The following is a 27207-nucleotide window of genomic DNA, read 5'->3' on the forward strand; positions in this document are numbered from 1 at the left end:
TACTTTGTTTTTTAGCACTCCTATAGGTCTTCATCCTATGATTATTTAGTCACTTACACTACACACAGCAGTATGTAGCTAAATAGATGCTTGTCTACATCACCTAGCTTCTTATGATCCTTGGCTTCATATGAGGGCTAACTTGATAGTCATGGGGCCTTCAGTAGTACCCAGTTGTCACAGTACCCAATTGGCACTGTACAATTGATCCACTGGTTCAGAGAAAATGGTTGTCCGTACACATGCACACTTGCACCCCAGTCATTTAAATACCACTGTCTGTGAATAATAGTGACATCAAATGGTTAAGGAGATGCGATTGGAGCTAGCTCTGTTTGACTTCACATTGGAAATGACTGACCTTCATGACAGCTTTTTAAAACCTTCGTCATATTTTGGTAGCAGTAGGAGTAGTAAATCCTGTGTATTAAAAAATCTGATCACCAGATCATTGTGACACTGAGCAGTATATTCATCTGTAAGGCCTACTTAGCTGCAGATTACAAACTGTAAAATGAATGGGAACATGACTAATGTGTTGTCCCTTAAAAAGCTTTGCTGATTGTATTAAAATCCTTCCATATAACATTTTCTTGTTTTACCATAGTATTGTTCATTTTATTGTCCTGAAACATCAGTGATGCATTAAAATCGAGGCTCATGTAATCTAGGAAGGTTCTAGGCTCAAACTCCAGTGATTCAACAACAAACGATAATTGATCGCACCTTATAGAAGGGTACCGTATTTTTCGGACCATAAGACGCACTTTTTTTTCCCCCCCAAATGTTTGGGGAAAAGTGGGGGGTTCGTCTAATGGTCTGAATATAGGGCTGCGGCCAGGAATGAGGGTGCTGCGGTGGAGCGGGTGATCAGCACGAGCAGGCTGTAGCAGCGCCTGCCGTGACCACGTGGGCCCACTCATTACATATGCACGCCAATCATCTCTCAGCGCTGAAGCCGGTGCTGACAGGTAGGCGGGATGATGGGCGGGGGGTGCACACATAGTAAACAGCCGGCCGTGATCACCCCTGGCAACTACAGCCTGGAGTGATCGTGTGGCTGTATTCACTGCCCCCCGCGCATCATCATCAGCGCGGGGTGCAGTGAATCAGTACGGCATACTCACCGTTCCCCTGCAGCACTGCGATGTCCTGCTGTCTGTGCCGGCCAGCTGCTCTGTATAGAGAGCGGTGAGCACAGCGATGACGTGATCGCTGTGTGCGCCGCTAGGCTAGTCACGCATGTCAGCTGACCGGCAGACGGGAGGACATCGCGATGCTGCAGGGAAGTGACCGGTGACGGCTCCACACTCCAGCAATGCTGCTGCCGCTTTTTTTGTCTGTGATACAGAATACATGCCATATACCAGGATGGGGCCATATAGCAGGATGGATGGGGTATATAGCAGGATGGATGGATGGGGGTATATAGCAGGATGGATGGCGGTATATGGCCGGATGGGAATATATACCAGGATGGGGGCATATAGCAGAATGGCAGTATATAGCAGGATGGGAGTATATAGCAGTATGCCAGTATATAGCAGGATAAGGGCATATACCAGGATGGGGTACATATACAAGGCAGGAGGATCATTACCAGGATGGGGTACCTTAGCAGAGAATTTGGGGACATTACCCTCATAACAGTGTCAGCAGCAGATCTGCGCTCCATAAGTGTGTCATGACCACATTTTTTGCTTAAAATGTTATTTTCCCATTTTCCTCCTCTAAAACCAGGGTGCGTCTTATGGTCCGGTGCGTCTTATAGTCCGAAAAATACGGTATATATCTGCTTGTCAGTTGGCAACCCCTCATGTAAACTGCTGATGGGCTGCCGACGGCAATGGAAAATATAATGAATGCATGAGGCTTCCTCCCGTTTAGCATGAACATGTTTAGTAGACATGCACCAAGCAGCTTGCTATATGGTAATTTGCTGCTTATTCTGGGCAGCTCATCTGACATTTAAAAAGACCATTAATCAATGCTAGGAGCTTGATTGCCACTTTGATTTTTCTTCAGCTTGATTTTATGTGAATGTAGGAAAAAAAAGCAGTCCAACACAAAATTAATGTTCAAACCAAGGACAGCACTTTAGAGAGGACATGGACCTAATAACTGTACTTTTTGGGCTCAGATTCACAAGCCATGAGGAGGGGGCATGTTGGAGTTGGACAATCCTGATTTAATAAGAGGTGACCTCCTCTTAAAGTGAATCTCTTAGCAGGTTTTTGCTACCTCAACTGAGAGCAGTATGTTGTAGGCAAGGAGATTCTGAATCCAATGGTGTATCACTTAGATTACTGGATGCAACCTTTCTAACACAATCTGAATTTTTAGATTTAGTTATGTAGCAGAGCCCAGTGATTTTCCCTGCCCACACCTGGCTCTCAATAGATATAGTACATTGACAGAAGATGTTAATCAAAGGAGTGGGCGTGTCAGACTGCCATGCGTGTGACATTGTAGTCCAGCAATGTTAAGTGTCCTGTTGTTGAATCAAACCGCAAATAAACTACTGATCTGGCCGTAACAAGACAGGCATCCCTGAATTTTCTGGTTTAACCCTTGCAGCATGCTCGCTTCAGCTTATTTAGCAAAACCCTGCTTACAGATTCCTTTTAATGAACCCGGAGAATCTTAAAAGTGGCGTGTGCCTAGGTGCTCCTTGACACAAATCTTACTCCAGTAAGTGACTAGGTATTCCACAGTTGTCAATGAATTTGACAAGTAAGCATCACATATCCACTCTTAAGTCCTTCAATTCTGGTGGAGCTGGCCAAAATTGTCGTGGACATTTTTGCACAGTTTGTAATATGCAAAAATGTGACTTTTCAAGGCATTTTAAAACAGATTTCTGACGTAGTCAATTTGATAAATTGAGGCCTTAGTTCTGTTAATCTGTTGCTGCATTTGAGTAAAATACTTAATTATTCCAATATACTAATGAGGTGCTCTGTGCACCCATGGTGTGACCAAGTTGTCTAATGTACTCAACTACATGTTATACAGTTAGGTCCAGAAATATTTGGACAGTGACACAAGTTTTGTTATTTTAGCTATTTACAAAAACATGTTCAGAAATACAATTATATATATATATATATAATATGGGCTGAAAGTGCACACTCCCAGCTGCAATATGAGAGTTTTCACATCCAAATTGGAGAAAGGGTTTAGGAATCATAGCTCTGTAATGCATAGCCTCCTCTTTTTCAAGGGACCAAAAGTAATTGGACAAGGGACTCTAAGGACTGCAATTAACTCTGAAGGTGTCTGCCTCGTTAACCTGTAATCAATGAAGTAGTTAAAAGGTCTGGGGTTGATTACAGGTGTGTGGTTTTGCATTTGGAAGCTGTTGCTGTGACCAGACAACATGCGGTCTAAGGAACTCTCAATTGAGGTGAAGCGGAACATCCTGAGGCTGAAAAAAAAGAAAAAAATCCATCAGAGAGATAGCAGACATGCTTGGAGTAGCAAAATCAACAGTCGGGTACATTCTGAGAAAAAAGGAATTGACTGGTGAGCTTGGGAACTCAAAAAGGCCTGGGCGTCCACGGATGACAACAGTGGTGGATGATCGCCGCATACTTTCTTTGGTGAAGAAGAACCCGTTCATAACATCAACTGAAGTCCAGAACACTCTCAGTGAAGTAGGTGTATCTGTCTCTAAGTCAACAGTAAAGAGAAGACTCCATGAAAGTAAATACAAAGGGTTCACATCTAGATGCAAACCATTCATTAATTCCAAAAATAGACAGGCCAGAGTTAAATTTGCTGAAAAACACCTCATGAAGCCAGCTCAGTTCTGGAAAAGTATTCTATGGACAGATGAGACAAAGATCAACCTGTACCAGAATGATGGGAAGAAAAAAATTTGGAGAAGAAAGGGAATGGCACATGATCCAAGGCACACCACATCCTCTGTAAAACATGGTGGAGGCAACGTGATGGCATGGGCATGCATGGCTTTCAATGGCACTTGGTCACTTGTGTTTATTGATGACATAATAGCAGACAAGAGTAGCCGGATGAATTCTGAAGTGTACCGGGATATACTTTTAGCCCAGATTCAGCCAAATGCCGCAAAGTTGATCGGACGGCGCTTCATAGTACAGATGGACAATGACCCCAAGCATACAGCCAAAGCTACCCAGGAGTTCATGAGTGCAAAAAAGTGGAACATTCTGCAATGGCCAAGTCAATCACCAGATCTTAATCCAATTGAGCATGCATTTCACTTGCTCAAATCCAGACTTAAGACGGAAAGACCCACAAACAAGCAAGACCTGAAGGCTGCGGCTGTAAAGGCCTGGCAAAGCATTAAGAAGGAGGAAACCCAGCGTTTGGTGATGTCCATGGGTTCCAGACTTAAGGCAGTGATTGCCTCCAAAGGATTCGCAACAAAATATTGAAAATAAAAATATTTTGTTTGGGTTTGGTTTATTTGTCCAATTACTTTTGACCTCCTAAAATGTGGAGTGTTTGTAAAGAAATGTGTACAATTCCTACAATTTCTATCAGATATTTTTGTTCAAACCTTCAAATTAAACGTTACAATCTGCACTTGAATTCTGTTGTAGAGGTTTCATTTCAAATCCAATGTGGTGGCATGCAGAGCCCAACTCGCGAAAATTGTGTCGCTGTCCAAATATTTCTGGACCTAACTGTACATATACACTTTACAGGGGTCAGTGCTGTCAATTGAGAAAGAATGGGGGCAGAGATGCATGTATAACAGCTAGGTGGAGAGAGGCACTGAACCACTTGGCCAGTAGCTGAGAACTACGCCTGTGAAAAGATTAAAGGGAACCAACCACCAGGACTTGCACATATAAAGTAAAGGCAGTGGCATACTGGTGCTATAATGGTGAATCTAACCATACCTTCACTTTCCAGAGTGTATGTTTCATTGCAGTAAAACGTTTTATCAAAGGTCCAGAAATGAGGGCAGCAGGGTTGGATTATATGGGTCAGGTCTTCCTTTTATTATTCCTCCCATGTGTGGTTTCATGGCCTCTATGAATAGATTCTCCCTGTCGTGACCATTATAATTATGGCCGGTGCGTGTGCAGTATACACTTGAAGTATTTCAGTCAATAAAAGGGCGCCTGTGCATACCGCTATCTCCAGCGCCATCTTATTGAAGATGTTGTCCTCCGGCTTGTGATGTATCGGATGCTCGTTCCGTGGGCGGCACATGCGCCTTCGCAACCTTTGCCCTCATAAACACCGCGGGAGCGTGCACTGTCAAAAGACAAGAGGAGACCCTGCCCCCAACAGCAGCACACCACACAGACAAGTTGACGGGACGCTTCAGAGGAGACCACACGCCACTAGAGTCTGCAGTCTACATCCTTTGAAGCGTCTTGGGAGCCTGTGTATGCGGTGAGCTGCTGTTGAAGCCTGGGGCTCCGCTTGGCTTGTGACCACTCCCATGGTGTTTATGAGGATAGAGGATACGAGGGGGAATGCGTCGCCCTCTGAACGAGCATTCGATGCGTCACAAGCTAGAGGACAGAATCTTCCAATATGCGCTGGTGCTACCTCCGACCCCATTTTACTAAAGTGACTGAAGTACTTCAAGTATATACTGCGCACACACTGGCCATAATTATAATGGTGGCAACGGGAGAAATCTATTTGCATAGAGGCCATGAAGCCACACAGGGGAGGAATAATAAAGGAAGACCAAACCCACATAGTTCTACCCCGATGCACATGGCACTCAACTGGTGCGCTTAATTCTGGAACTGTGCTAAAACGTTTTACTGCAATGAAACATCCAGTCTGGAAACTGAAGGTACGATTGGATTCCGCATCCCAGCGCCAGTATGGCAGTTCCTTTACTTTATATGGGAGACTCCTGGTGGTTAATTCCATTTAGGTGTATGTTCACACTGTTTTTTTGCCACAAGGAAAAACGCAGCGTTCTACTATGTTAGCAAAGTTAATTTGATTTCTGAAATCTCATACTTTATTTTTTCCTTGCACATTTGAAACCGTTTAATACCTGTAGCATGTCAATTCTTTCAGAATTTTTGCAGCAATTTTCATACATTCAAATGAATGAGGAAAAAACGCTGCAAAAAAAATAATGCATATGTTACACAACAGATTTTCCTGTTGCAAGGACAGGACGTGTGCACATACCCTAAACGAGCTCGAGGGCTGGTAATTCAGTTAATGATTAGCAACGTGAATCTAATTTGATATTTATCTGTATGGATCACTTAAATTTAGTGTTTCTGTAATATACATTTTACTGCTGTAGTTTGATCCATCTTCTGAGCGTTTTCAGAAATGGAATGGAACCAAAGATAAAAAAAGCATTTGATAAAATAGACTCACATCACTGTGCTGCAGGGTTTATCAAGATGTCAGACCCGAGCAGTGACTATAGACACTTAGGTTTGGATCAATCTTGTGATTATAAATGATTACTTGCTGTCACTTTTCAACTTTAATTTCGTAAATAAAAAAAAAAGTGTGAAATGTGCTCCTTGTGATAAATTATTTGACTCAAGCAAATATGAGATGGGTTATAGGTGATCTATAACATTGCTGCCCAAACCATTCTAAGTGTTGTGCTGTACAACAGCAGCAGGCTTATGCGTGTGAACTATCCTGAGCAGACAGTAGGTGGTGTTGTTAGTTTGGTAATATCCGCTGGTATTCTGGTCTCTACGGAGTGATCCCTCTAGTTTGCTTTTGTACATTTCTCCTGAAATGCTCCATGTTCTTGCTGTATGACCAGATTAATACCATTCATTCTCCCATAATGTCGGCGTGCTGATGATTCTGCCGAGAGCTGCAACACTAGGAAGGTCATAAATTGACTGTGTTAGGCCTTGTGCGCACTAGGCGTTTTTGCCGCGTTTTTAGCGGCGTTTTTTACCGCGTTTTTGTGCTGAAAATGCAGTGACATTGCTTCCCCAGCAATGTCAATGGGTTTTCATAAGTGCTGTCCGCACACAGCGTTTTTTTTTAGCTGCGTTTTTGTGGTGACCACAAAAACGCAGCATGTCAATTATTTCTGCGTTTTCCACTGCGTTTTTCACTCATTGAATTCAATGAGATGTTAAAAACGCAATGAAAAACGCATATAGCCGCGTTTCTATGACTAAAAACGCAGCTATAAACGCAAGGGGTGGTCACTACAGTGACGTGTACAAGAAGAGGATTCCTTCTGTTGGTAAACACAGAAGCAGGAATCCTCCCGGTACCGTCACCGCTGCCTCCACCTCCCGTCCGGTGCCATGTCAGCTCCGTGCGGCGCCATGTCTGGGCGGGAGGTGGAGGCAGCGGCGAAAACAAAAGTGAACAGTAGAAAAAAAAAAGTCATATATACTCACCTGTCCGCAGGGTCCCGGTGCCATGCCCGCTCCCATCTCCTCCCGGTACCGCCGCTCTGGCTGTGTGCAGTCTCCCCGGGGCAGGACCTTGCTTGCAGGACCTGGCGCTGATCACCTGATGCAGTCACCTGACGCATCAGCTGATCGTAGTCTCGCCGGCTTCTTCGCTCCCGGCCGGCTATCAGCTGATCCTGCCGTCAGGGGACTTCATCAGCTGATCACCGGCAGCTGCTGCAGCGATCGGACGGGATCAGACTCCTGTCCAATCGATCGCTCCAGGAGCTGCCGGTAATCAGCACAGCACATAAGTGAGTATTTTTTATTTTTTTTTTGCACTGATGCATCAGCTGATTGTATAACCGGCTTTTATACAATCAGCTGATGTGTGATGGGATTCAGGCACTTGATCCTGACACATCATCTGATCGCTTTGCCTTCCAGCAAACCGATCAGATGATATTGGATCCTGATTGGACGGCGCGGGACCCTGACCCAGGATTACTGCGGAGGGGGGTTTATTTCAATAAAGATGGAGTCACTAATTGTGTTGTGTTTTATTTCTAATAAAAATATTTTTCTGTGCGTTGTGTTTTTTTTTTTATCATTACTAGAAATTCATGGTGGCCATGTCTAATATTGGCGTGACACCATGAATTTCGGGCTTAGGGCTAGCTGATAATATACAGCTAGCCCTAACTCCATTATTACCTAGCTAGCCACCCGGCATCAGGGCAGCTAGAAGAGTTGGATACAGCGCCAGAAGATGGCGCTTCTATGAAAGCGCCATTTTCTGGGGTGGCTGCGGACTGCAATTCGCAGTGGGGGTGCCCAGAAAGCATGGGCACCCTGCACTGTGGATTCCAATCCCCAGCTGCCTAGTTGTACCCGGCTGGACTCAAAAATTAGGCGAAGCCCACGTCATTTTTTTTTTTTTTTAATTATTTCATGAAATAATTAAAAAAAAGGGCTTCTCTATATTTTTGGTTCCCAGCCGGGTACAAATAGGCAGCTGGGGGTTGGGGGCAGCCCGTACCTGCCTGCTGTACCCGGCTAGCATACAAAAATATGGCGAAGCCCATGTCATTTTTTTTTTCTTTTTGGGCAAAAAACTGCATACAGTCCTGGATGGAGGATGCTGAGCTTTGTGGTTCTGCAGCTGCTGTCTGCTCTCCTGCATACACTAGTGAATGGAGGATGCTGAGACTTGTAGTTCTGCAGCTGCTGTCTGCTCTCCTGCATACACTAGTGAATGGAGGATGCTGAGACTTGTAGTTCTGCAGCTGCTGTCTGCTCTCCTGCATACACTAGTGAATGGAGGATGCTGAGACTTGTAGTTCTGCAGCTGCTGTCTGCTCTCCTGCATACACTAGTGAATGGAGGATGCTGAGACTTGTAGTTCTGCAGCTGCTGTCTGCTCTCCTGCATACACTAGTGAATGGAGGATGCTGAGACTTGTAGTTCTGCAGCTGCTGTCTGCTCTCCTGCATACACTAGTTCTGCAGCTGTCTGCTCTCCTGCATACAATGAACATTTTGAAGAAGGAAATGACATCAGACCTTTTTTTTTTTTTTTTTTTTTTTTTCATCAACAATCTTTAATGGCATTGTGCACTGATTAAAAACGCAGTGAGCAAAAACGCAGCAAAAAACGCACCAAATCGCGGCAAAAACGCATGCGTTTTTGTCGCGTTTTTTTAGCCGCGGGTGCGTTTTTTTAGACAAAAACGCAGCGTGAAAAAACGCCTAGTGCGCACATACCCTAATACATCATATTGTTCTCTGGGTACAATTTGTAAACCTCCTGCTTTGTTTTTTAATGAGCTAGGAAATGTTAGCTAAGATAGGAACCTTGCATCTCTTTCCTCTCCTGTCTTTAGTACTGCTCACAATTAAATTACCTAAAATATTTTGCACTTTTGATAGAGTTCATATTTTGTTTGTTCACCAGGATCCTTCAAAGCTAGAAAAATTTAATGTCTCAGATTTCTTTCACGTCAAGAACAACCTGAAAGTTGTAGACCCTGGTGAGTTTGGTCATTTACTACATTTGGCAGTTGTATCAGTTGGTATATAGTGTTACAAGCCGGTTTTTATTTTTGTAACTAAGCAAAAGGATGGCTTAGAACAATGAGTTCGGGGATCCAACTTTTGCAACTCCCACTGCTTCTCATAACGAAGCTCCATGTACACATTCTGCCCAGGTGCTTGGTCTTCTTCACCATAAAGATGGGTGGAATCAGTGGGAGCTACTCTTGGGCCATAACAGGAACTTGGGGCCCTTTTATTTTGAAACATTTTATTGGACATATCATGTATTCATTCAGTTTAATTCTTTAGGCTGGGGTCACGCTGACGTTTGACATCTGATGATTCTCTCATGTGAGAATCGGATGTTATATGTAAACGACAGTCGGCTCAAACTCTGCTGTTAGCGTGAGCCGAGTGTCATTATATTGTGCTCCGATAATCCCGCATGTAAGAATCTGATCACAGGTGCAGAGAAAATGGAGAAGTTAATTTCTCCATCGCTTGCGAGGTTTCGCACACACACACACACACACACACACACACACACACACACACACACACACACACACCCATACACACCCATAGACTTGTACGGGTGCCTATGATCCAATTGTCGGAGCCATTTCCAACACTGCCATATTCTCCTGCCGAATCGGAATATCGCTTAGCACTCTGGCATGTTATACGCTCATTGGCAATGTCAACTGTTAAATGATTAACAATTAGCTACATACAAGACGACCATCAGTCGTTTAGTAGACTGTTCAGATAGGCCAACTGCATTTTCAGTGTCACAATACTGTTGGTAATAACTGCTCTGTGACCATAAATAGTCATTAGTGATGGGCGAGCGTGTTCGCACTTATCGTCACTCGATCAAGCACCAGGGTTTTCAAGCGTGACTTGAGTACCAAGTATAATGTAAGACAATGGGAAACGCAAGCATTTTGAAACTCAGATGCAAGAGGCTCGAACGAGTAACGAGCTTTGCCGAACCCTCTCACTCATTACTAATAGTCATTCTTCTCAGCCGAGCATGTCCGGTTTACACAGAACAATGTGCTTCTGGGAACAATGATTTTTAAGCAAACCTGAAAATTCACCCAATGATTGAGCATTTTGCTTCATTGGCGGTTGATTGGGCAGTCTGCTTACACTGGCTGATTGGGAATTGAGCGTTCCTAGGAAAACTCGTTCTCAGTTACAATTATTGACCAGTTTAAATGAACCCTTCCAGTGCTTTATGTGCAGTGAATCTGTTAAACCACGCCTTGATATATTGCTTGCCCCTATTTGGCAGAGCAGTCCATCACAATCGGTGCCTGGATGGGCATCCAGCTTGGGATTGCATCCTACAGTGCCTTTAGTGAATCATACGTAGCCGTCCATTACAATGTAGCAGCAGACATTTTTCTATTTTGTTCATATAAATAAATTGAAATTAATATTCTAGATGAGGAAAAAGCTCGTCAGGACCCATCGTACTATCTGAAAAATGCCAACATGGAAACCCGGGAGACACTTACTGAACTGTACAAGGAATTCAAAGGAGATGAAATGCTGGCAGCCACCATGAAAGGAAAAGAGAAAAAAGCTACAGATAAACTAAATGCGGTGAGAGACCTCTGCCTTATGTTCTTTGGGTACTTTTTATTACTATCCAATAATGATTGTCTCTTCCATACAGGCTCATTACTCTACCGGCGCTGTGAGCGCTTCTTTTACCTCCACTGCGATGACTCCAGAGACCACCCATGAGGCCGGTATGTCACCACCCATTTTTGTTGCCCATTAACTTTGTTTCCTCTTCGTACCATTGTTATCTTTTAGAATAAAACTCTACAGCATCATGTTATGACTGGGAATGTATTATTATTTCCTATGTTGTGCTGTCGTTTGTTTAGTTCCTATTGTTGGGGCCTACAGGCTTTTGCTCAGTTATTTTTCCAGTATTTAATCTTTCATTTTTGCTTTCTTTTCACAATATAAAGCTGCCATCGCAGAAGATACCGTCCGTTATCAGTATGTAAAAAAGAAGGGTTACATCCGACTCCACACCAACAAGGGCGACCTTAATCTGGAGCTTTATTGTGACAAGGTGCGTGACTAGTAAATATGTCTATGGGGTATATAGATAGGGTGATTGCATATACCGTGACCTGGACATGTCGAAAGCTTGGAGGCAGCACATGGGGCTCCGTGCATTGTAATTGTTAATCACGGTATGATTCATTGCGTGGGCGGATGTGTCTAGTCTGAGATAACTATCACTATGCCGTTCTTCACGTTTCACATTTTTATGGCTGATGTGGTGTTTGCTGAAATGTTATGGAAAAATGCTACATAATTAAAAACCTAGCGCGGAGTCTTAGAGCCTCGACTGCCGAATCATAACTGAACGGCTCTTTACCTTTAGCTCTGCCTAATATAAGACACTGTGGCTACCATAGCAACACCTTATCGGCTTCTAGAATTTTTATTTTCTGTTTCTCTGGCAACCGAGATACGGGTGTGTCCTACAAGTTACTAACTGTGGGGGCGGTGGCGGAGAGAAACATAAAGTGTTAAATATTTAAAGAAGTTGTGACCCATTTTATGTGACCTGAAAAACACAGGGATGTCATCTGTGTTATAGATCATATTCATCCAGGAAATAATAACAGTGAATTTTTTGGAGGAAAAAAAGTCACGATATCTGTATGTCATTCCAAGAAAAAGCGCCCGAGGCAAAGTTTTAATTCTGAGATTCGTTCTTTTTTTTATTCCTGGAAAGGACAAGAGTGTCGTCTTTGGTAGTTTAAGAAATACAGTACTTCTGAAAAACGTTACTTGGAGACACTGGACTTAATTGAATTCTGTGTAATTAATACTTAGTTGTTCTCAACATTACCCCAAATTAGTTGGGCTCTCTTGCAGAAAATATTATTTTAATTGTTGATTTTCCCCATAGACTTGAATAAAATAAAAAAAAAAAAACCACAAGATAAAAAATGAATGCGTGTTCTCACTGTGTTTTCGTAGCGGTAGAGCAATAGAAACGCAAGTAATTTGTATATGACTTTGTCAGTAGTTTAATCATTACACCATGTTCCAAATTATTATGCAAATTGGATATAAGTGTCATAGCGATTAATTTTTATTTGTTTTTCAATGAAACTCATTGATGGTATTGTGTCTCGTGGATCTTTGGATCACTGAAATCAATCTCCGATACCTGTGATAATTAGTTTGCCAGGTGAGCCCAATAAAAGGAAAACTGGATGTTCTACAATATTAAACAGGCCACAGTTTTCAAGTAACATGGAAAATAAAAAGGATCTCTCTGCTGCCGAAAAGAATCAAGTAGTGCAATGCCTTGGACAAGGGATGACAACATTAGATGTTTCACTAAAACGTAAGCATGATCATCGTACTGTGAAGAAGATTTGTGGCTGATTCAGAGCACATACGTGTTTGTGCTGATAAAGGCAGAATGAGGAAGGTTTCTGCCAGGCAAGTCCATCGGATTAAGAGAGCAGTTGCTAACAAGCCATTACAAACCAGCAAACAGACACTTGAAGGTGCTGGTGCCTCTGGAGTCCCTCGAACCTCAAGGTGTAGAATCCTTCAAAGGCTTGCTGTGGTGTATAAACCTACTATTCGACCACCCCTAACCAGTGCTCACAAGCAGAAACGGTTGCAGTGGGCCCAGACATACATGAAGACTAATTTTCAAACAGTCTTGTTTACTGATGAGTGTCGAGCAACCCTGGATGGTCAAGATGGATGGAGTAGTGGATGGTTGGATGGCCACCATGTCCCAACAAGGCTGCGACGTCCGCACGGAGGTAGAGGAGTCATGTTTTGGGCTGGAATGATGGGGAGGCATCTGGTAGGCCCCTTTAGGGTTCCTGAAGGTGTGAAAATGACCTCTGCAAAGTATATAGAGTTCCTGACTGACCACTTTCTTCCAAGGTACAAAAAGCAGAAATGTGCCTTCAGGAGCAAAATAATCTTCATGCATGACAATGCAACATCTCATGCTGCAAAGAATACCTCTCTGTCATTGGCTGCTATGGGCATAAAATGAGATAAACTCATGGTGCGGATGCCATCTTCCCCGGACCTCAACCCTATAGAGAACCTTTAGAGTATCATCAAGCAAAAGATCTATGAGGGTGACAGGCAGTTCACATCAAAACAGCAGTTCTGGGAGGCTATTCTGACATCATGCAAAGAAATTCAAGCAGAAACTCTCCAAAAATTCACAAGTTCAATGGATGCAAGAATTGTGAAGATGATATCAAAGAAGGGTTCCTATGTTAACATGTAACTTGGTCTGTTAGGATGTTTTGGATTTAAATAGCTTTTTATTTCAGTGATTGTGACCTCCTAATGCTGCAAATTCCACAAATGAATATTTTCAGTTCTTTAAAACATAAAATGTTTAGAAACTCTACTGTGCCTAATAATTTGGAACAGTGCATTTTGAGTTCTTCAATAAAACTCGATGTATGCTCTAATGGGTGATGACTTTATTAGACTGACTGTCATTTGTCACCGACCATTTAGGAAACTCAAAGAAAAATATAATTTGCATAATAATTTGGAACATGGTGTAAAGTCAATTAACTCGGCAAACACAGTACTTTAATTTAAAACATGACGCCAAAGAGACAAAAACCGCAGCTGAAAGGGAAAAAAACACTGCTTTGTACACAAGGAGACTTATTGTTGTGTTTCCAAAGCAGAAACTGAATGGAAACTACAACTTTTTAAGGAGTTTTGAGTTTTGAAGAGTTTCTGTTCCAAAGACTTCTCAAAAACCTGTATGTGTACAAATTCTAAAAACACAAGAAATAAAGCAGTTAAATAAAAAAGCGCAGCCTATATTAGCTAATAGGGGTCGTATATTTTCAACATCAAAACGCACCCAATGCTCATTTTGGCAACTTCGTCTAAGGAAGCTGCATATCTTGGTCATTGGTTTGAGGTTTTCCATGTGCTTCTGTTTTGCTGATGGTGTCCCTGTAGTTGCCATTTTAGATTTTGTCCAGCTTGAGCCCACCAGAGTGGGAGCTACTCGAGCAGAGTGGTTCTTTATTTGGTACAAAGCGGGATTTACCCGAGCATTATGCCACCTTCTCCTGTGCATACAGTGCCTACAAGTAGAAGAAAATCCAGCACTCGTGTCCAAAAATTGTGTAAAATCTTGCTTTTTTATTTAATTCATAATAAAATGGAAATGTATCATATCCATAGAGTATAAAAAATCCCCATACAGATGAGATGAGATGTCAGGGGGGTACGCGTTTCGAGCTACATGCTCTTAATCTCAATCCAGGTGGATTGAGATTAAGAACATGTAGCTCGAAATGCGTACCCCCCTGACATCTCATCTCATCTGTATGGGGATTTTTTATACTCTATGGATATGATACATTTCCATTTTATTATGAATTAAATAAAAAAGCAAGATTTTACACAATTTTTGGACACGAGTGCTGGATTTTCTTCTTCTTGGAGTTTCACAGCCGGGCCGGCTTTACCGTGCACCTGTCTTCTATGGGAGTCTCCATGATGTCTGGGTGAGCTGATTCTATCCCTTTAGTGCCTACAAGTAGTATTCAACCCCCTGCAGATTTAGCAGGTTTGATAAGATGCAAATAAGTTAGAGCCTGCAAACTTCAAACAAGAGCAGGATTTATTAACAGATGCATAAATCTTACAAACCAACAAGTTATGTTGCTCAGTTAAATTTTAACCCCTTCACGACCATGGACGGAAAGATCAGTCATGGTGCCCTGGGCCTTAACGACCAAGGACGGATCTTTCCGTCATGGCGTAATCGCGGCACCGGAGCCTCCGGTGACTGCGATCGGTTAACATAAACCGCAGATTCGGGGAGGAGGGGACCTGTACCTGACCTCAGGAGGGGTGGTGCCTCCTCCCCGGACCTACGGAGGCTGTGATTGGTTGAGCGGCGTTCGTCAGCCAATCACAGCCACTGTAATGTTCCAGCCACTTAAAGTGACTGAAACATTGAAATCCAGCCCTGGCCAGTTCAGCTACAGCACTGGCCACTGGCTGGAGCTGGGTGACCTCACTGGATCACCCTCCCCCAGCTCCAGTAGCTCTGATTGGAGAAATCGGTCACAAGGCCGATCTCTCCAATCACAGTGGACCTGTTGCTGGTGACCGCCCCCGTCATCGTCCCTGCAGCACGCCAGCACAGTGAGTGTACACAGTGCAATGGCAGGGCGACAAGCTCCGGTCCCATGCTGTTATGAGACCGGAGCATGGGACCCGGAAGTTGCCGCGCTGCCATTGCACTGTATGAAACTCCACCGCCCCGCTGCCCTCCGCCGCGATCTGCCACCCGCACCCCCACCTTTCGTATCTGCTGCCCGCACCCTCACCCTCACACCTCCCGATCCGCTGCCCTCCGCCGCGATCTGCCACCCGCACCCCCACCCCTCGTATCTGCTGCCCGCACCCTCACCCCCACACCTCCCGATCCGCCGCGATCTGCCACCCGCACCCCCACCCCTCGTATCTGCTGCCCTCACCCCCACACCTCCCGATCCGCTGCCCTCCACCACGATCTGCCACCCGCACCCCCACCCCTCGTATCTGCTGCCCGCACACTCACCCCCACACCTCCCGATCCGCCGCCGCTGCCCCCCGCGATCTGCCACCCGCACCCCCACCCCTCGTATCTGCTGCCCTCACCCCCACACCTCCCGATCCGCTGCCCTCCACCACGATCTGCCACCCGCACCCCCACCCCTCGTATCTGCTGCCTGCACACTCACCCCCACACCTCCCGATCCGCCGCCGCTGCCCCCCGCGATCTGCCACCCGCACCCCCACCCCTCGTATCTGCTGCCCTGTCACCGCCGTGATGTGCGCTCCCTCCCCTGTCACCGCCGTGATGTGCGCTCCCTCCCCTGTCACCGCCGTGATGTGCGCTCCCTCCCCTGTCACCGCCGTGATGTGCGCTCCCTCCCCTGTCACCGCCGTGATGTGCGCTCCCTCCCCTGTCACCGCCGTGATGTGCGCTCCCTCCCCTGTCACCGCCGTGATGTGCGCTCCCTCCCCTGTCACCGCCGTGATGTGCGCTCCCTCCCCTGTCACCGCCGTGATGTGCGCTCCCTCCCCTGTCACCGCCGTGATGTGCGCTCCCTCCCCTGTCACCGCCGTGATGTGCGCTCCCTCCCCTGTCACCGCCGTGATGTGCGCTCCCTCCCCTGTCACCGCCGTGATGTGCGCTCCCTCCCCTGTCACCGCCGTGATGTGCGCTCCCTCCCCTGTCACCGCCGTGATGTGCGCTCCCTCCCCTGTCACCGCCGTGATGTGCGCTCCCTCCCCTGTCACCGCCGTGATGTGCGCTCCCTCCCCTGTCACCGCCGTGATGTGCGCTCCCTCCCCTGTCACCGCCGTGATGTGCGCTCCCTCCCCTGTCACCGCCGTGATGTGCGCTCCCTCCCCTGTCACCGCCGTGATGTGCGCTCCCTCCCCTGTCACCGCCGTGATGTGCGCTCCCTCCCCTGTCACCGCCGTGATGTGCGCTCCCTCCCCTGTCACCGCCGTGATGTGCGCTCCCTCCCCTGTCACCGCCGTGATGTGCGCTCCCTCCCCTGTCACCGCCGTGATGTGCGCTCCCTCCCCTGTCACCGCCGTGATGTGCGCTCCCTCCCCTGTCACCGCCGTGATGTGCGCTCCCTCCCCTGTCACCGCCGTGATGTGCGCTCCCTCCCCTGTCACCGCCGTGATGTGCGCTCCCTCCCCTGTCACCGCCGTGATGTGCGCTCCCTCCCCTGTCACCGCCGTGATGTGCGCTCCCTCCCCTGTCACCGCCGTGATGTGCGCTCCCTCCCCTGTCACCGCCGTGATGTGCGCTCCCTCCCCTGTCACCGCCGTGATGTGCGCTCCCTCCCCTGTCACCGCCGTGATGTGCGCTCCCTCCCCTGTCACCGCCGTGATGTGCGCTCCCTCCCCTGTCACCGCCGTGATGTGCGCTCCCTCCCCTGTCACCGCCGTGATGTGCGCTCCCTCCCCTGTCACCGCCGTGATGTGCGCTCCCTCCCCTGTCACCGCCGTGATGTGCGCTCCCTCCCCTGTCACCGCCGTGATGTGCGCTCCCTCCCCTGTCACCGCCGTGATGTGCGCTCCCTCCCCTGTCACCGCCGTGATGTGCGCTCCCTCCCCTGTCACCGCCGTGATGTGCGCTCCCTCCCCTGTCACCGCCGTGATGTGCGCTCCCTCCCCTGTCACCGCCGTGATGTGCGCTCCCTCCCCTGTCACCGCCGTGATGTGCGCTCCCTCCCCTGTCACCGCCGTGATGTGCGCTCCCTCCCCTGTCACCGCCGTGATGTGCGCTCCCTCCCCTGTCACCGCCGTGATGTGCGCTCCCTCCCCTGTCACCGCCGTGATGTGCGCTCCCTCCCCTGTCACCGCCGGGATGTGCGCTCCCTCCCCTGTCACCGCCGGGATGTGCGCTCCCTCCCCTGTCACCGCCGGGATGTGCGCTCCCTCCCCTGTCACCGCCGGGATGTGCGCTCCCTCCCCTGTCACCGCCGGGATGTGCGCTCCCTCCCCTGTCACCGCCGGGATGTGCGCTCCCTCCCCTGTCACCGCCGGGATGTGCGCTCCCTCCCCTGTCACCGCCGGGATGTGCGCTCCCTCCCCTGTCACCGCCGGGATGTGCGCTCCCTCCCCTGTCACCGCCGGGATGTGCGCTCCCTCCCCTGTCACCGCCGGGATGTGCGCTCCCTCCCCTGTCACCGCCGGGATGTGCGCTCCCTCCCCTGTCACCGCCGGGATGTGCGCTCCCTCCCCTGTCACCGCCGGGATGTGCGCTCCCTCCCCTGTCACCGCCGGGATGTGCGCTCCCTCCCCTGTCACCGCCGGGATGTGCGCTCCCTCCCCTGTCACCGCCGGGATGTGCGCTCCCTCCCCTGTCACCGCCGGGATGTGCGCTCCCTCCCCTGTCACCGCCGGGATGTGCGCTCCCTCCCCTGTCACCGCCGGGATGTGCGCTCCCTCCCCTGTCACCGCCGGGATGTGCGCTCCCTCCCCTGTCACCGCCGGGATGTGCGCTCCCTCCCCTGTCACCGCCGGGATGTGCGCTCCCTCCCCTGTCACCGCCGGGATGTGCGCTCCCTCCCCTGTCACCGCCGGGATGTGCGCTCCCTCCCCTGTCACCGCCGGGATGTGCGCTCCCTCCCCTGTCACCGCCGGGATGTGCGCTCCCTCCCCTGTCACCGCCGGGATGTGCGCTCCCTCCCCTGTCACCGCCGGGATGTGCGCTCCCTCCCCTGTCACCGCCGGGATGTGCGCTCCCTCCCCTGTCACCGCCGGGATGTGCGCTCCCTCCCCTGTCACCGCCGGGATGTGCGCTCCCTCCCCTGTCACCGCCGGGATGTGCGCTCCCTCCCCTGTCACCGCCGGGATGTGCGCTCCCTCCCCTGTCACCGCCGGGATGTGCGCTCCCTCCCCTGTCACCGCCGGGATGTGCGCTCCCTCCCCTGTCACCGCCGGGATGTGCGCTCCCTCCCCTGTCACCGCCGGGATGTGCGCTCCCTCCCCTGTCACCGCCGGGATGTGCGCTCCCTCCCCTGTCACCGCCGGGATGTGCGCTCCCTCCCCTGTCACCGCCGGGATGTGCGCTCCCTCCCCTGTCACCGCCGGGATGTGCGCTCCCTCCCCTGTCACCGCCGGGATGTGCGCTCCCTCCCCTGTCACCGCCGGGATGTGCGCTCCCTCCCCTGTCACCGCCGGGATGTGCGCTCCCTCCCCTGTCACCGCCGGGATGTGCGCTCCCTCCCCTGTCACCGCCGGGATGTGCGCTCCCTCCCCTGTCACCGCCGGGATGTGCGCTCCCTCCCCTGTCACCGCCGGGATGTGCGCTCCCTCCCCTGTCACCGCCGGGATGTGCGCTCCCTCCCCTGTCACCGCCGGGATGTGCGCTCCCTCCCCTGTCACCGCCGGGATGTGCGCTCCCTCCCCTGTCACCGCCGGGATGTGCGCTCCCTCCCCTGTCACCGCCGGGATGTGCGCTCCCTCCCCTGTCACCGCCGGGATGTGCGCTCCCTCCCCTGTCACCGCCGGGATGTGCGCTCCCTCCCCTGTCACCGCCGGGAAGTGCGCTCCCTCCCCTGTCACCGCCGGGAAGTGCGCTCCCTCCCCTGTCACCGCCGGGATGTGCGCTCCCTCCCCTGTCACCGCCGGGATGTGCGCTCCCTCCCCTGTCACCGCCGGGATGTGCGCTCCCTCCCCTGTCACCGCCGGGATGTGCGCTCCCTCCCCTGTCACCGCCGGGATGTGCGCTCCCTCCCCTGTCACCGCCGGGATGTGCGCTCCCTCCCCTGTCACCGCCGGGATGTGCGCTCCCTCCCCTGTCACCGCCGGGATGTGCGCTCCCTCCCCTGTCACCGCCGGGATGTGCGCTCCCTCCCCTGTCACCGCCGGGATGTGCGCTCCCTCCCCTGTCACCGCCGGGATGTGCGCTCCCTCCCCTGTCACCGCCGGGATGTGCGCTCCCTCCCCTGTCACCGCCGGGATGTGCGCTCCCTCCCCTGTCACCGCCGGGATGTGCGCTCCCTCCCCTGTCACCGCCGTGATGTGCGCTCCCTCCCCTGTCACCGCCGTGATGTGCGCTCCCTCCCCTGTCACCGCCGTGATGTGCGCTCCCTCCCCTGTCACCGCCGTGATGTGCGCTCCCTCCCCTGTCACCGCCGTGATGTGCGCTCCCTCCCCTGTCACCGCCGTGATGTGCGCTCCCTCCCCTGTCACCGCCGTGATGTGCGCTCCCTCCCCTGTCACCGCCGTGATGTGCGCTCCCTCCCCTGTCACCGCCGTGACGTGCGCTCCCTCCCCTGTCACCGCCGTGACGTGCGCTCCCTCCCCTGTCACCGCCGTGACGTGCGCTCCCTCCCCTGTCACCGCCGTGACGTGCGCTCCCTCCCCTGTCACCGCCGTGACGTGCGCTCCCTCCCCTGTCACCGCCGTGACGTGCGCTCCCTCCCCTGTCACCGCCGTGACGTGCGCTCCCTCCCCTGTCACCGCCGTGACGTGCGCTCCCTCCCCTGTCACCGCCGTGATGTGCGCTCCCTCCCCTGTCACCGCCGTGATGTGCGCTCCCTCCCCTGTCACCGCCGTGATGTGCGCTCCCTCCCCTGTCACCGCCGTGATGTGCGCTCCCTCCCCTGTCACCGCCGTGATGTGCGCTCCCTCCCCTGTCACCGCCGTGATCTGCGCTCCCTCACCTGTCAGCCCCGTGATCTGCTGTCCGCTCTCCCTCACCTCTCACCCCCGTGATCTGTGCTCTGCTCACCTGTCTCCTCCGTGATCTGCTCTGCGCTCCCTCCCCCACCTCTCACCCTCCCCGATCTGCTGCCTCCTTCATCTCCTGTGATCCAGCTGCCTAGATCCATCCTGTAGGGTAACTATCCCCAATCTCACCTCCCACTCCCCTTCCCACCCATAACCCCCTCCCCCCATCCTCTGCCGCTCCTGCATCCACTGCGCCCTCTCCCATCCGCCCCCACCCTATCTCAGCCGCCGTCTCACAATCACAGATGCTCCCTTTATATGCCGCTGCCCCCCCATCTGCTGCCGCCCCATCTGCCGCCCCTCCCTTCCCCCCCATCTGCCGCTGGTTTTTTTTTCTATGCCATGGGGGTCTAGTTTCCAAAATGGGGTCACATGTGGGGGAGCGCCACTGTTTCGGCACCTCGGGGTCTCCAAACAGCATGGAATACGCTAATTATCCCAGACAATTTTGCGTTTGAAACGTCAAATGACGCTCCTTGCCTTCCGAGCCCTGCTGTGCGCCCAAACATTTGATTTCCACCACATATGAGGTATCTGCGTACTCAGGAGAAATTGCACAATACATTTTATGGTGCAATTTTTCCTGATACCCTTGTGAAAAAAAAGCTACCTGGTTGAAGTAACAATTTTGTGGTAAAAAAAAATGTTTTTCATTTTCACGGCTCAACTCTATTAACTTTTGTGAAGCCCCCAGAGGCTCAAAGTGCTCAATAAACATCTAGATAAATTCCATGAGGGGTCTAGTTTCCAAAATGGGGTCACATGTGGGGGAGCTCCACTGTTTCGGCACCTCAGGGGCTCTCCAAACGCAACATGGTGAGGCTAACGATTCCAGCTAATTTTCTGTTCAAAAAAGTCAAATGGCGCTCCTTCCCTTCCGCGTCCTACCGTGCGCCCAAACAGTGGTTTTTCGCCACATATGAGGTATCTGCGTGTTCAGTAGAAATTGCCCAACAAATTTTGGGGGTTCATTTAATCCTGCTACCCTTGTGAATATGCAATATTTGAGGCTAAATTAACATTTTTGTTGCAAAAAGTAAAATGTTCATTTTTTCCTTCCACATTGCTTTAGTTACTGTGAAGCACCTGAAGGGTTAATAACCTTCTTGAATGTGGTTTTGAGTAGCCTGAGGGGTGCCGTTTTTGGAATGGTGTCACTTTTGGGTGTTCTGTGTCATGTAGACCTTTCAAAATCGCTTCAAATGTGATGTGGTCCCTAAAAAAAGTGGCTTTGTAAATTTTGTTGTAGAAATGAGAAATTGCTCATAAACTTTGAACCCCTATAACTTTCTTAAATTTTTTTTTTCCCCAAAATTGTTCTGATGTAAAGTAGACATGTGGGAAATGTTATTTATTAATTATTTTGTGTCGTATGTTTCGTTGGTTTTAGAGCATAAAAAATTCAAAGTTTGAAAATTACAAAATTTTCAAAATTTTCGTGAAATTTCCGTTTTTTTCACAAAGAAACGCAAAAAATATCGGCCTAAATTTACCACTAACATGAAGCCCAATATGTCACGAAAAAACAATCTCAGAATCACCGGGATCCGCTGAAGCGTTCCAGAGTTATAACCTCATAAAGTGACACTGGTCAGAATTGCAAAAAATGGCCTGGTCTTTAGGGTCAAAATAGGCTTGGGGCTGAAGGGGTTAATAAATTTTCAACATAAAAGTGTGGGTCAATTATTCAACCCCTAGGTTTAATATTTTGTGGAATAACCCTTGTTTGCAATTACAGCTAATAATCGTCTTTTTTAAGACCTGATCAGGCCGGCACAGGTCTCTGGAGTTATCTTGGCCCACTCCTCCATGCAGATCTTCTCCAAGTTATCTAGGTTCTTTGGGTGTCTCATGTGGACTTTAATCTTGAGCTCCTTCCACAAGTTTTCAATTGGGTTAAGGTCAGGAGACTGACTAGGCCACTGCAACACCTTGATTTTTTCCCTCTTGAACCAGGCCTTGGTTTTCTTGGCTGTGTGCTTTGGGTCGTTGTCTTGTTGGAAGATGAAATGACGACCCATCTTAAGATCCTTGATGGAGGAGCGGAGGTTCTTGGCCAAAATCTCCAGGTAGGCCGTGCTATCCATCTTCCCATGGATGCGGACCAGATGGCCAGGCCCCTTGGCTGAGAAACAGCCGCACAGCATGATGCTGCCACCACCATGCTTGACTGTAGGGATGGTATTCTTGGGGTCGTATGCAGTGCCATCCAGTCTCCAAACGTCACGTGTGTGGTTGGCACCAAAGATCTCGATCTTGGTCTCATCAGACCAGAGAACCTTGAACCAGTCTGTCTCAGAGTCCTCCAAGTGATCATGAGCAAACTGTAGACGAGCCTTGACATGACGCTTTGAAAGTAAAGGTACCTTACGGGCTCGTCTGGAACAGAGACCATTGCGGTGGAGTACGTTACTTATGGTATTGACTGAAACCAATGTCCCCACTACCGTGAGATCTTCCCGGAGCTCCTTCCTTGTTGTCCTTGGGTTAGCCTTGACTCTTCGGACAAGCCTGGCCTCAGCACGGGTGGAAACTTTCAAAGGCTGTCCAGGCCGTGGAAGGCTAACAGTAGTTCCATAAGCCTTCCACTTCCGGATGATGCTCCCAACAGTGTAGACAGGTAGACCCAACTCCTTGGAAAGGGTTTTTTGTACCCCTTGCCAGCCTTGTGACCCTCCACGATCTTGTCTCTTGATGGCCTTGGAATGCTCCTTTGTCTTTCCCATGTTGACCAAGTATGAGTGCTGTTCACAAGTTTGGGGAGGGTCTTAATTAGTCAGAAAAGGCTGGAAAAAGAGATAATTAATCCAAACATGTGAAGCTCATTGTTCTTTGAGCCTGAAATACTTCTTAATACTTTAGGGGAACCAAACAGAATTCTTGTGGTTTGAGGGGTTGAATAATAAATAACCCTCTGAATAAACTTTTTTCACAATTTAAAAAAAAAAAAAAGAAAAAAAGAAATAACATTCTTTTTTGCTGCAGTGCATTTCACACTTCCAGGCTGATCTACAGTCCAAATGTCACAATGCCAAGTTAATTCCGAATGTGTAAACCTGCTAAATCTGCAGGGGGTTGAATACTACTTGTAGGCGCTGTATACCCCGATACGGCATTTGGACTGTGGTTGACTGGAGTCATGAATACTTGAATTTCTTGCTTGTCTTCTTACATGACCCACATCACAGATGTTTTCCTTCTTGAGAGAACAGTCCTTGTATATGTATACAGTGTTGAGATTGTGTCCCGTTTGTATTCTCTCTTAGACACCAAAGACATGTGAAAATTTTATTAAACTCTGCAAGAAGAATTACTACGATGGGACAGTCTTCCACCGTTCTATTCGGAACTTTGTGGTATGTTTACGTCTAGTATAATCCTAAACATTTATAGGTAATAACTCTTGTAAGTGGGGGGGGGGGGCAAAGATGAAGACCCCCTCTAATTGGGTATATTAGAAGTGGTTTTCTAGATCATACAACTCTTCAATCGAATTGACCAGAGTCAACACTGACAAGTTTTGAGTTTGACGATTTACAAGGATATTTTATAAACCTATTTTCTTATATATTTACAGATACAAGGAGGAGACCCTACAGGAACAGGGACAGGTATAGAAGGCATCCGTTCTGTGTGGCTAGACGTACGATTTCTCTCCAGTCCTCCGCCCTTTATTATATGATATCATGTATATTTCTTTTTTTTTTTTTTTTTTTTTGTTTCCGATCTTAACAGGAGGTGAATCCTGCTGGGGAAAACCCTTCAAAGATGAAATTAAGCCAAACCTAAGTCACACAGGTCGTGGAGTTCTTAGCATGGCGAATACTGGCCCAAACACCAATAAGTCCCAATTGTAAGAGATTCTTCTGGTTGTGGGTCCCAATCAACATTTTCTATGTGACAACCGATGCACTTCATTTATCGTGTATATGATTTCTTTATCCCGCAGCTTTATAACCTTCCGCTCCTGCACATATCTGGACAAAAAACACACAGTGTTTGGACGGTAAGGATCATCAGATTCTTTTATGCTAAAATTGTTTTACTCCATCAAGTGTTTGTATCATGGATTTTACTTCTTCAACATTTTAGTGTTGTTGGAGGATTTGATACCCTGACTGCCATGGAAAACGTAGACACGGACGCAAAGACTGACAGGCCAAAGGTAATATATTTTTGTAAACATTCCTACCGGGCTCCTTTCTAATAAGATTTAAACATTCTATAAAGGAATATTTTTGTTTTATTAATGCCAAATAATTTTTTGAGTACAGACTTTGCCAGTTTATCAGAGGCCGTGTTATTTTTTAGGCATTTAGACTATGAACAACATGATTTCAGTGTGTAAGTGTTACTTTGAGATAGACTTCTAGCTATCATACTTAATAGTAATTATAGAACAGTGTATAGCACTCATCTTTGTCATGGATATTAGTCATACTATTTTGGGTGGATTATGCTTCACTAACTACATCTGTTGCCCCTTTAAGGAGGACATCCGAATAGAAAGTACTGTGGTTTTTGTGGACCCATATGAGGAGGCAGATGCACAGGTAAGCGCCATCATTCCCCTTGCCTTATATTAGCGCTGAATGTAAAAAGTCAGATAAGTATAACCACTGTAGAAGTGCTAATATCATTAGAAATCAATGTTTTTGGAAAAACCAGACTGTAAGTACTGATCAAGATGATTAATATATATCTGGACTTCTTGTCCTTGACACTTCTTGCACCACTTACAGAACTATTGCTCCTGAAATACCGGTTCATCTTGTCACAGCCAAACAAACCTCCCAATAACATAAATAAAGTCTGGCATTTGTCAATATACTTGTCTGTACTCTATTTTTGCCATTGTTATCAATCCATTTACAGTGTGAAATGTTCTCTACATTCTTATATTGTTGGCAACCTCTAAAATCATTGCACAATTCTGTTACATGGACAGGTTACCTATATCTTGTTTTCTTTGTCGCTCTATTGGGAGACCCAGACAATTGGGTGTATAGGCTATGCCTCCGGAGGCAGCACAAAGTATTACACTCAAAAGTGTTAAGCCCCTCCCCTTCTGCCTATACACCCCCCGTGCTCCCACGGGCTCCTCAGTTTTTATGCTTTGTGCGAAGGAGGAACCACCAAGGCGGCACACGCAGTCGGCAAGCCTCCCAGGAAGTCCGGCGGATTTTGATGTGGGTGGAAGCCACGGCCTCCACCATCTCTGCAGTTCACATTCCAAGCGTGGAAAACTGGGAAGCGGATTATCTCAGTCGCCAGGGCATGGACACAGGGGAATGGTCCCTTCACCCGGGCGTGTTTCAGGAGATCTGTTGCCGCTGGGGGGTGCCGGACGTCGACTTCATGGCGTCCCGGCACAATAACAAGGTACCGACGTTCATGGCACGGTCTCAAGATCCCAGAGCTCTGGCGGCAGACGCCTTAGTTCAGGATTGGTCGCAGTTTCAGCTCCCTTATGTGTTCCTCCGTTGGCACTGTTGCCCAGAGTGTTACGCAAGATCAGGGCCGACTGCCGCCGCGTCATCCTCGTCGCTCCAGACTGGCCGAGGAGGTCGTGGTACCCGGATCTGTGGCATCTCACGGTCGGCCAACCGTGGGCACTACCAGACCGACCAGACTTGTTATCTCACGGGCCGTTTTTTCCATCTCAATTCTGTGGCCCTCAACCTGACTGTGTGGCCATTGAGTCCTGGATCCTAGCGTCTTCAGGATTATCTCAAGACGTCATTGCCACTATGAGACAGGCTAGGAAACCAACGTCCGCCAAGATCTACCACAGGACGTGGAAAATTTTCCTGTCGTGGTGCTCTGCTCAGGGTTCTTCTCCCTGGCACTTTGCCTTGCCCATTTTTTCTGTCCTTCCTTCAATCTGGACTGGAAAAGGGTTTGTCGCTCAACTCCCTTAAGGGACAAGTCTCAGCGCTCTCTGTGTTTTTTCCAGAAGCGCCTAGCCAGACTTCCACAGGTACGCACGTTCCTGCAGGGGGTTTGTCACATCGTTCCTTCTTACAAGCTGACGTTAGAACCCTGGATTCTGAACAGGGTGCTGCTGGTTCTTTAGAAATCACCATTCGAGACAATGAGAGATATTTCTCTCTCTCACGCCTTTCGCAGAAAGGGTTTTTTCTAGTAGCAGTCACTTCACTTCGGAGAGTGTCCGAGCTAGCAGCACTGTCATGCAGAGCCCCTTTCCTGGTTGTTCACCAGGACAAGGTGGTTCTGCGTCCGGTTCCGGACTTTCTCTCTAAGGTGGTATCCCCCTTTCATCTCAATCAGGATATCTCCTTACCTTCTTTTTGTCCTCATCCAGTTCACCAATGTGAAAAGGATTTGCACTTGTTAGATCTGGTGAGAGCACTCAGACTCTACATTTCTCGTACGGCGCCCCTGCGCCGCTCGGATGCACTTTTTGTCCTTGTCGCTGGCCAGCGTAAAGGGTCACAGGCTTCCAAATCAACCTTGGCTCGGTGGATCAAGGAGCCAATTCTCGA

At 48.8% G+C, this 27207-nt stretch overlaps 1 protein-coding gene across 1 annotated transcript in view; it reads left to right on the plus strand.

Annotated features, from left to right (window-relative positions):
- The window catches only part of PPIL2 (peptidylprolyl isomerase like 2), a 92258-nt gene that overhangs the window by 55535 nt on the left and 9516 nt on the right, over positions 1-27207 (plus strand). Inside the window, exons 9-18 of the mRNA XM_075321167.1 lie at positions 9306-9381; positions 10839-10999; positions 11073-11148; positions 11377-11483; positions 23968-24057; positions 24279-24312; positions 24437-24554; positions 24651-24707; positions 24794-24866; positions 25192-25254. Of these exons, the coding sequence (XP_075177282.1) occupies positions 9306-9381; positions 10839-10999; positions 11073-11148; positions 11377-11483; positions 23968-24057; positions 24279-24312; positions 24437-24554; positions 24651-24707; positions 24794-24866; positions 25192-25254 (855 nt within the window). The remainder of the gene's footprint in view (positions 1-9305; positions 9382-10838; positions 11000-11072; positions 11149-11376; positions 11484-23967; positions 24058-24278; positions 24313-24436; positions 24555-24650; positions 24708-24793; positions 24867-25191; positions 25255-27207) is intronic.

The sequence above is a fragment of the Anomaloglossus baeobatrachus genome, chromosome 1 (genome assembly GCF_048569485.1).
Source record: "Anomaloglossus baeobatrachus isolate aAnoBae1 chromosome 1, aAnoBae1.hap1, whole genome shotgun sequence".
In the NCBI taxonomy this organism is placed as follows: Eukaryota; Metazoa; Chordata; class Amphibia; order Anura; family Aromobatidae; genus Anomaloglossus; species Anomaloglossus baeobatrachus.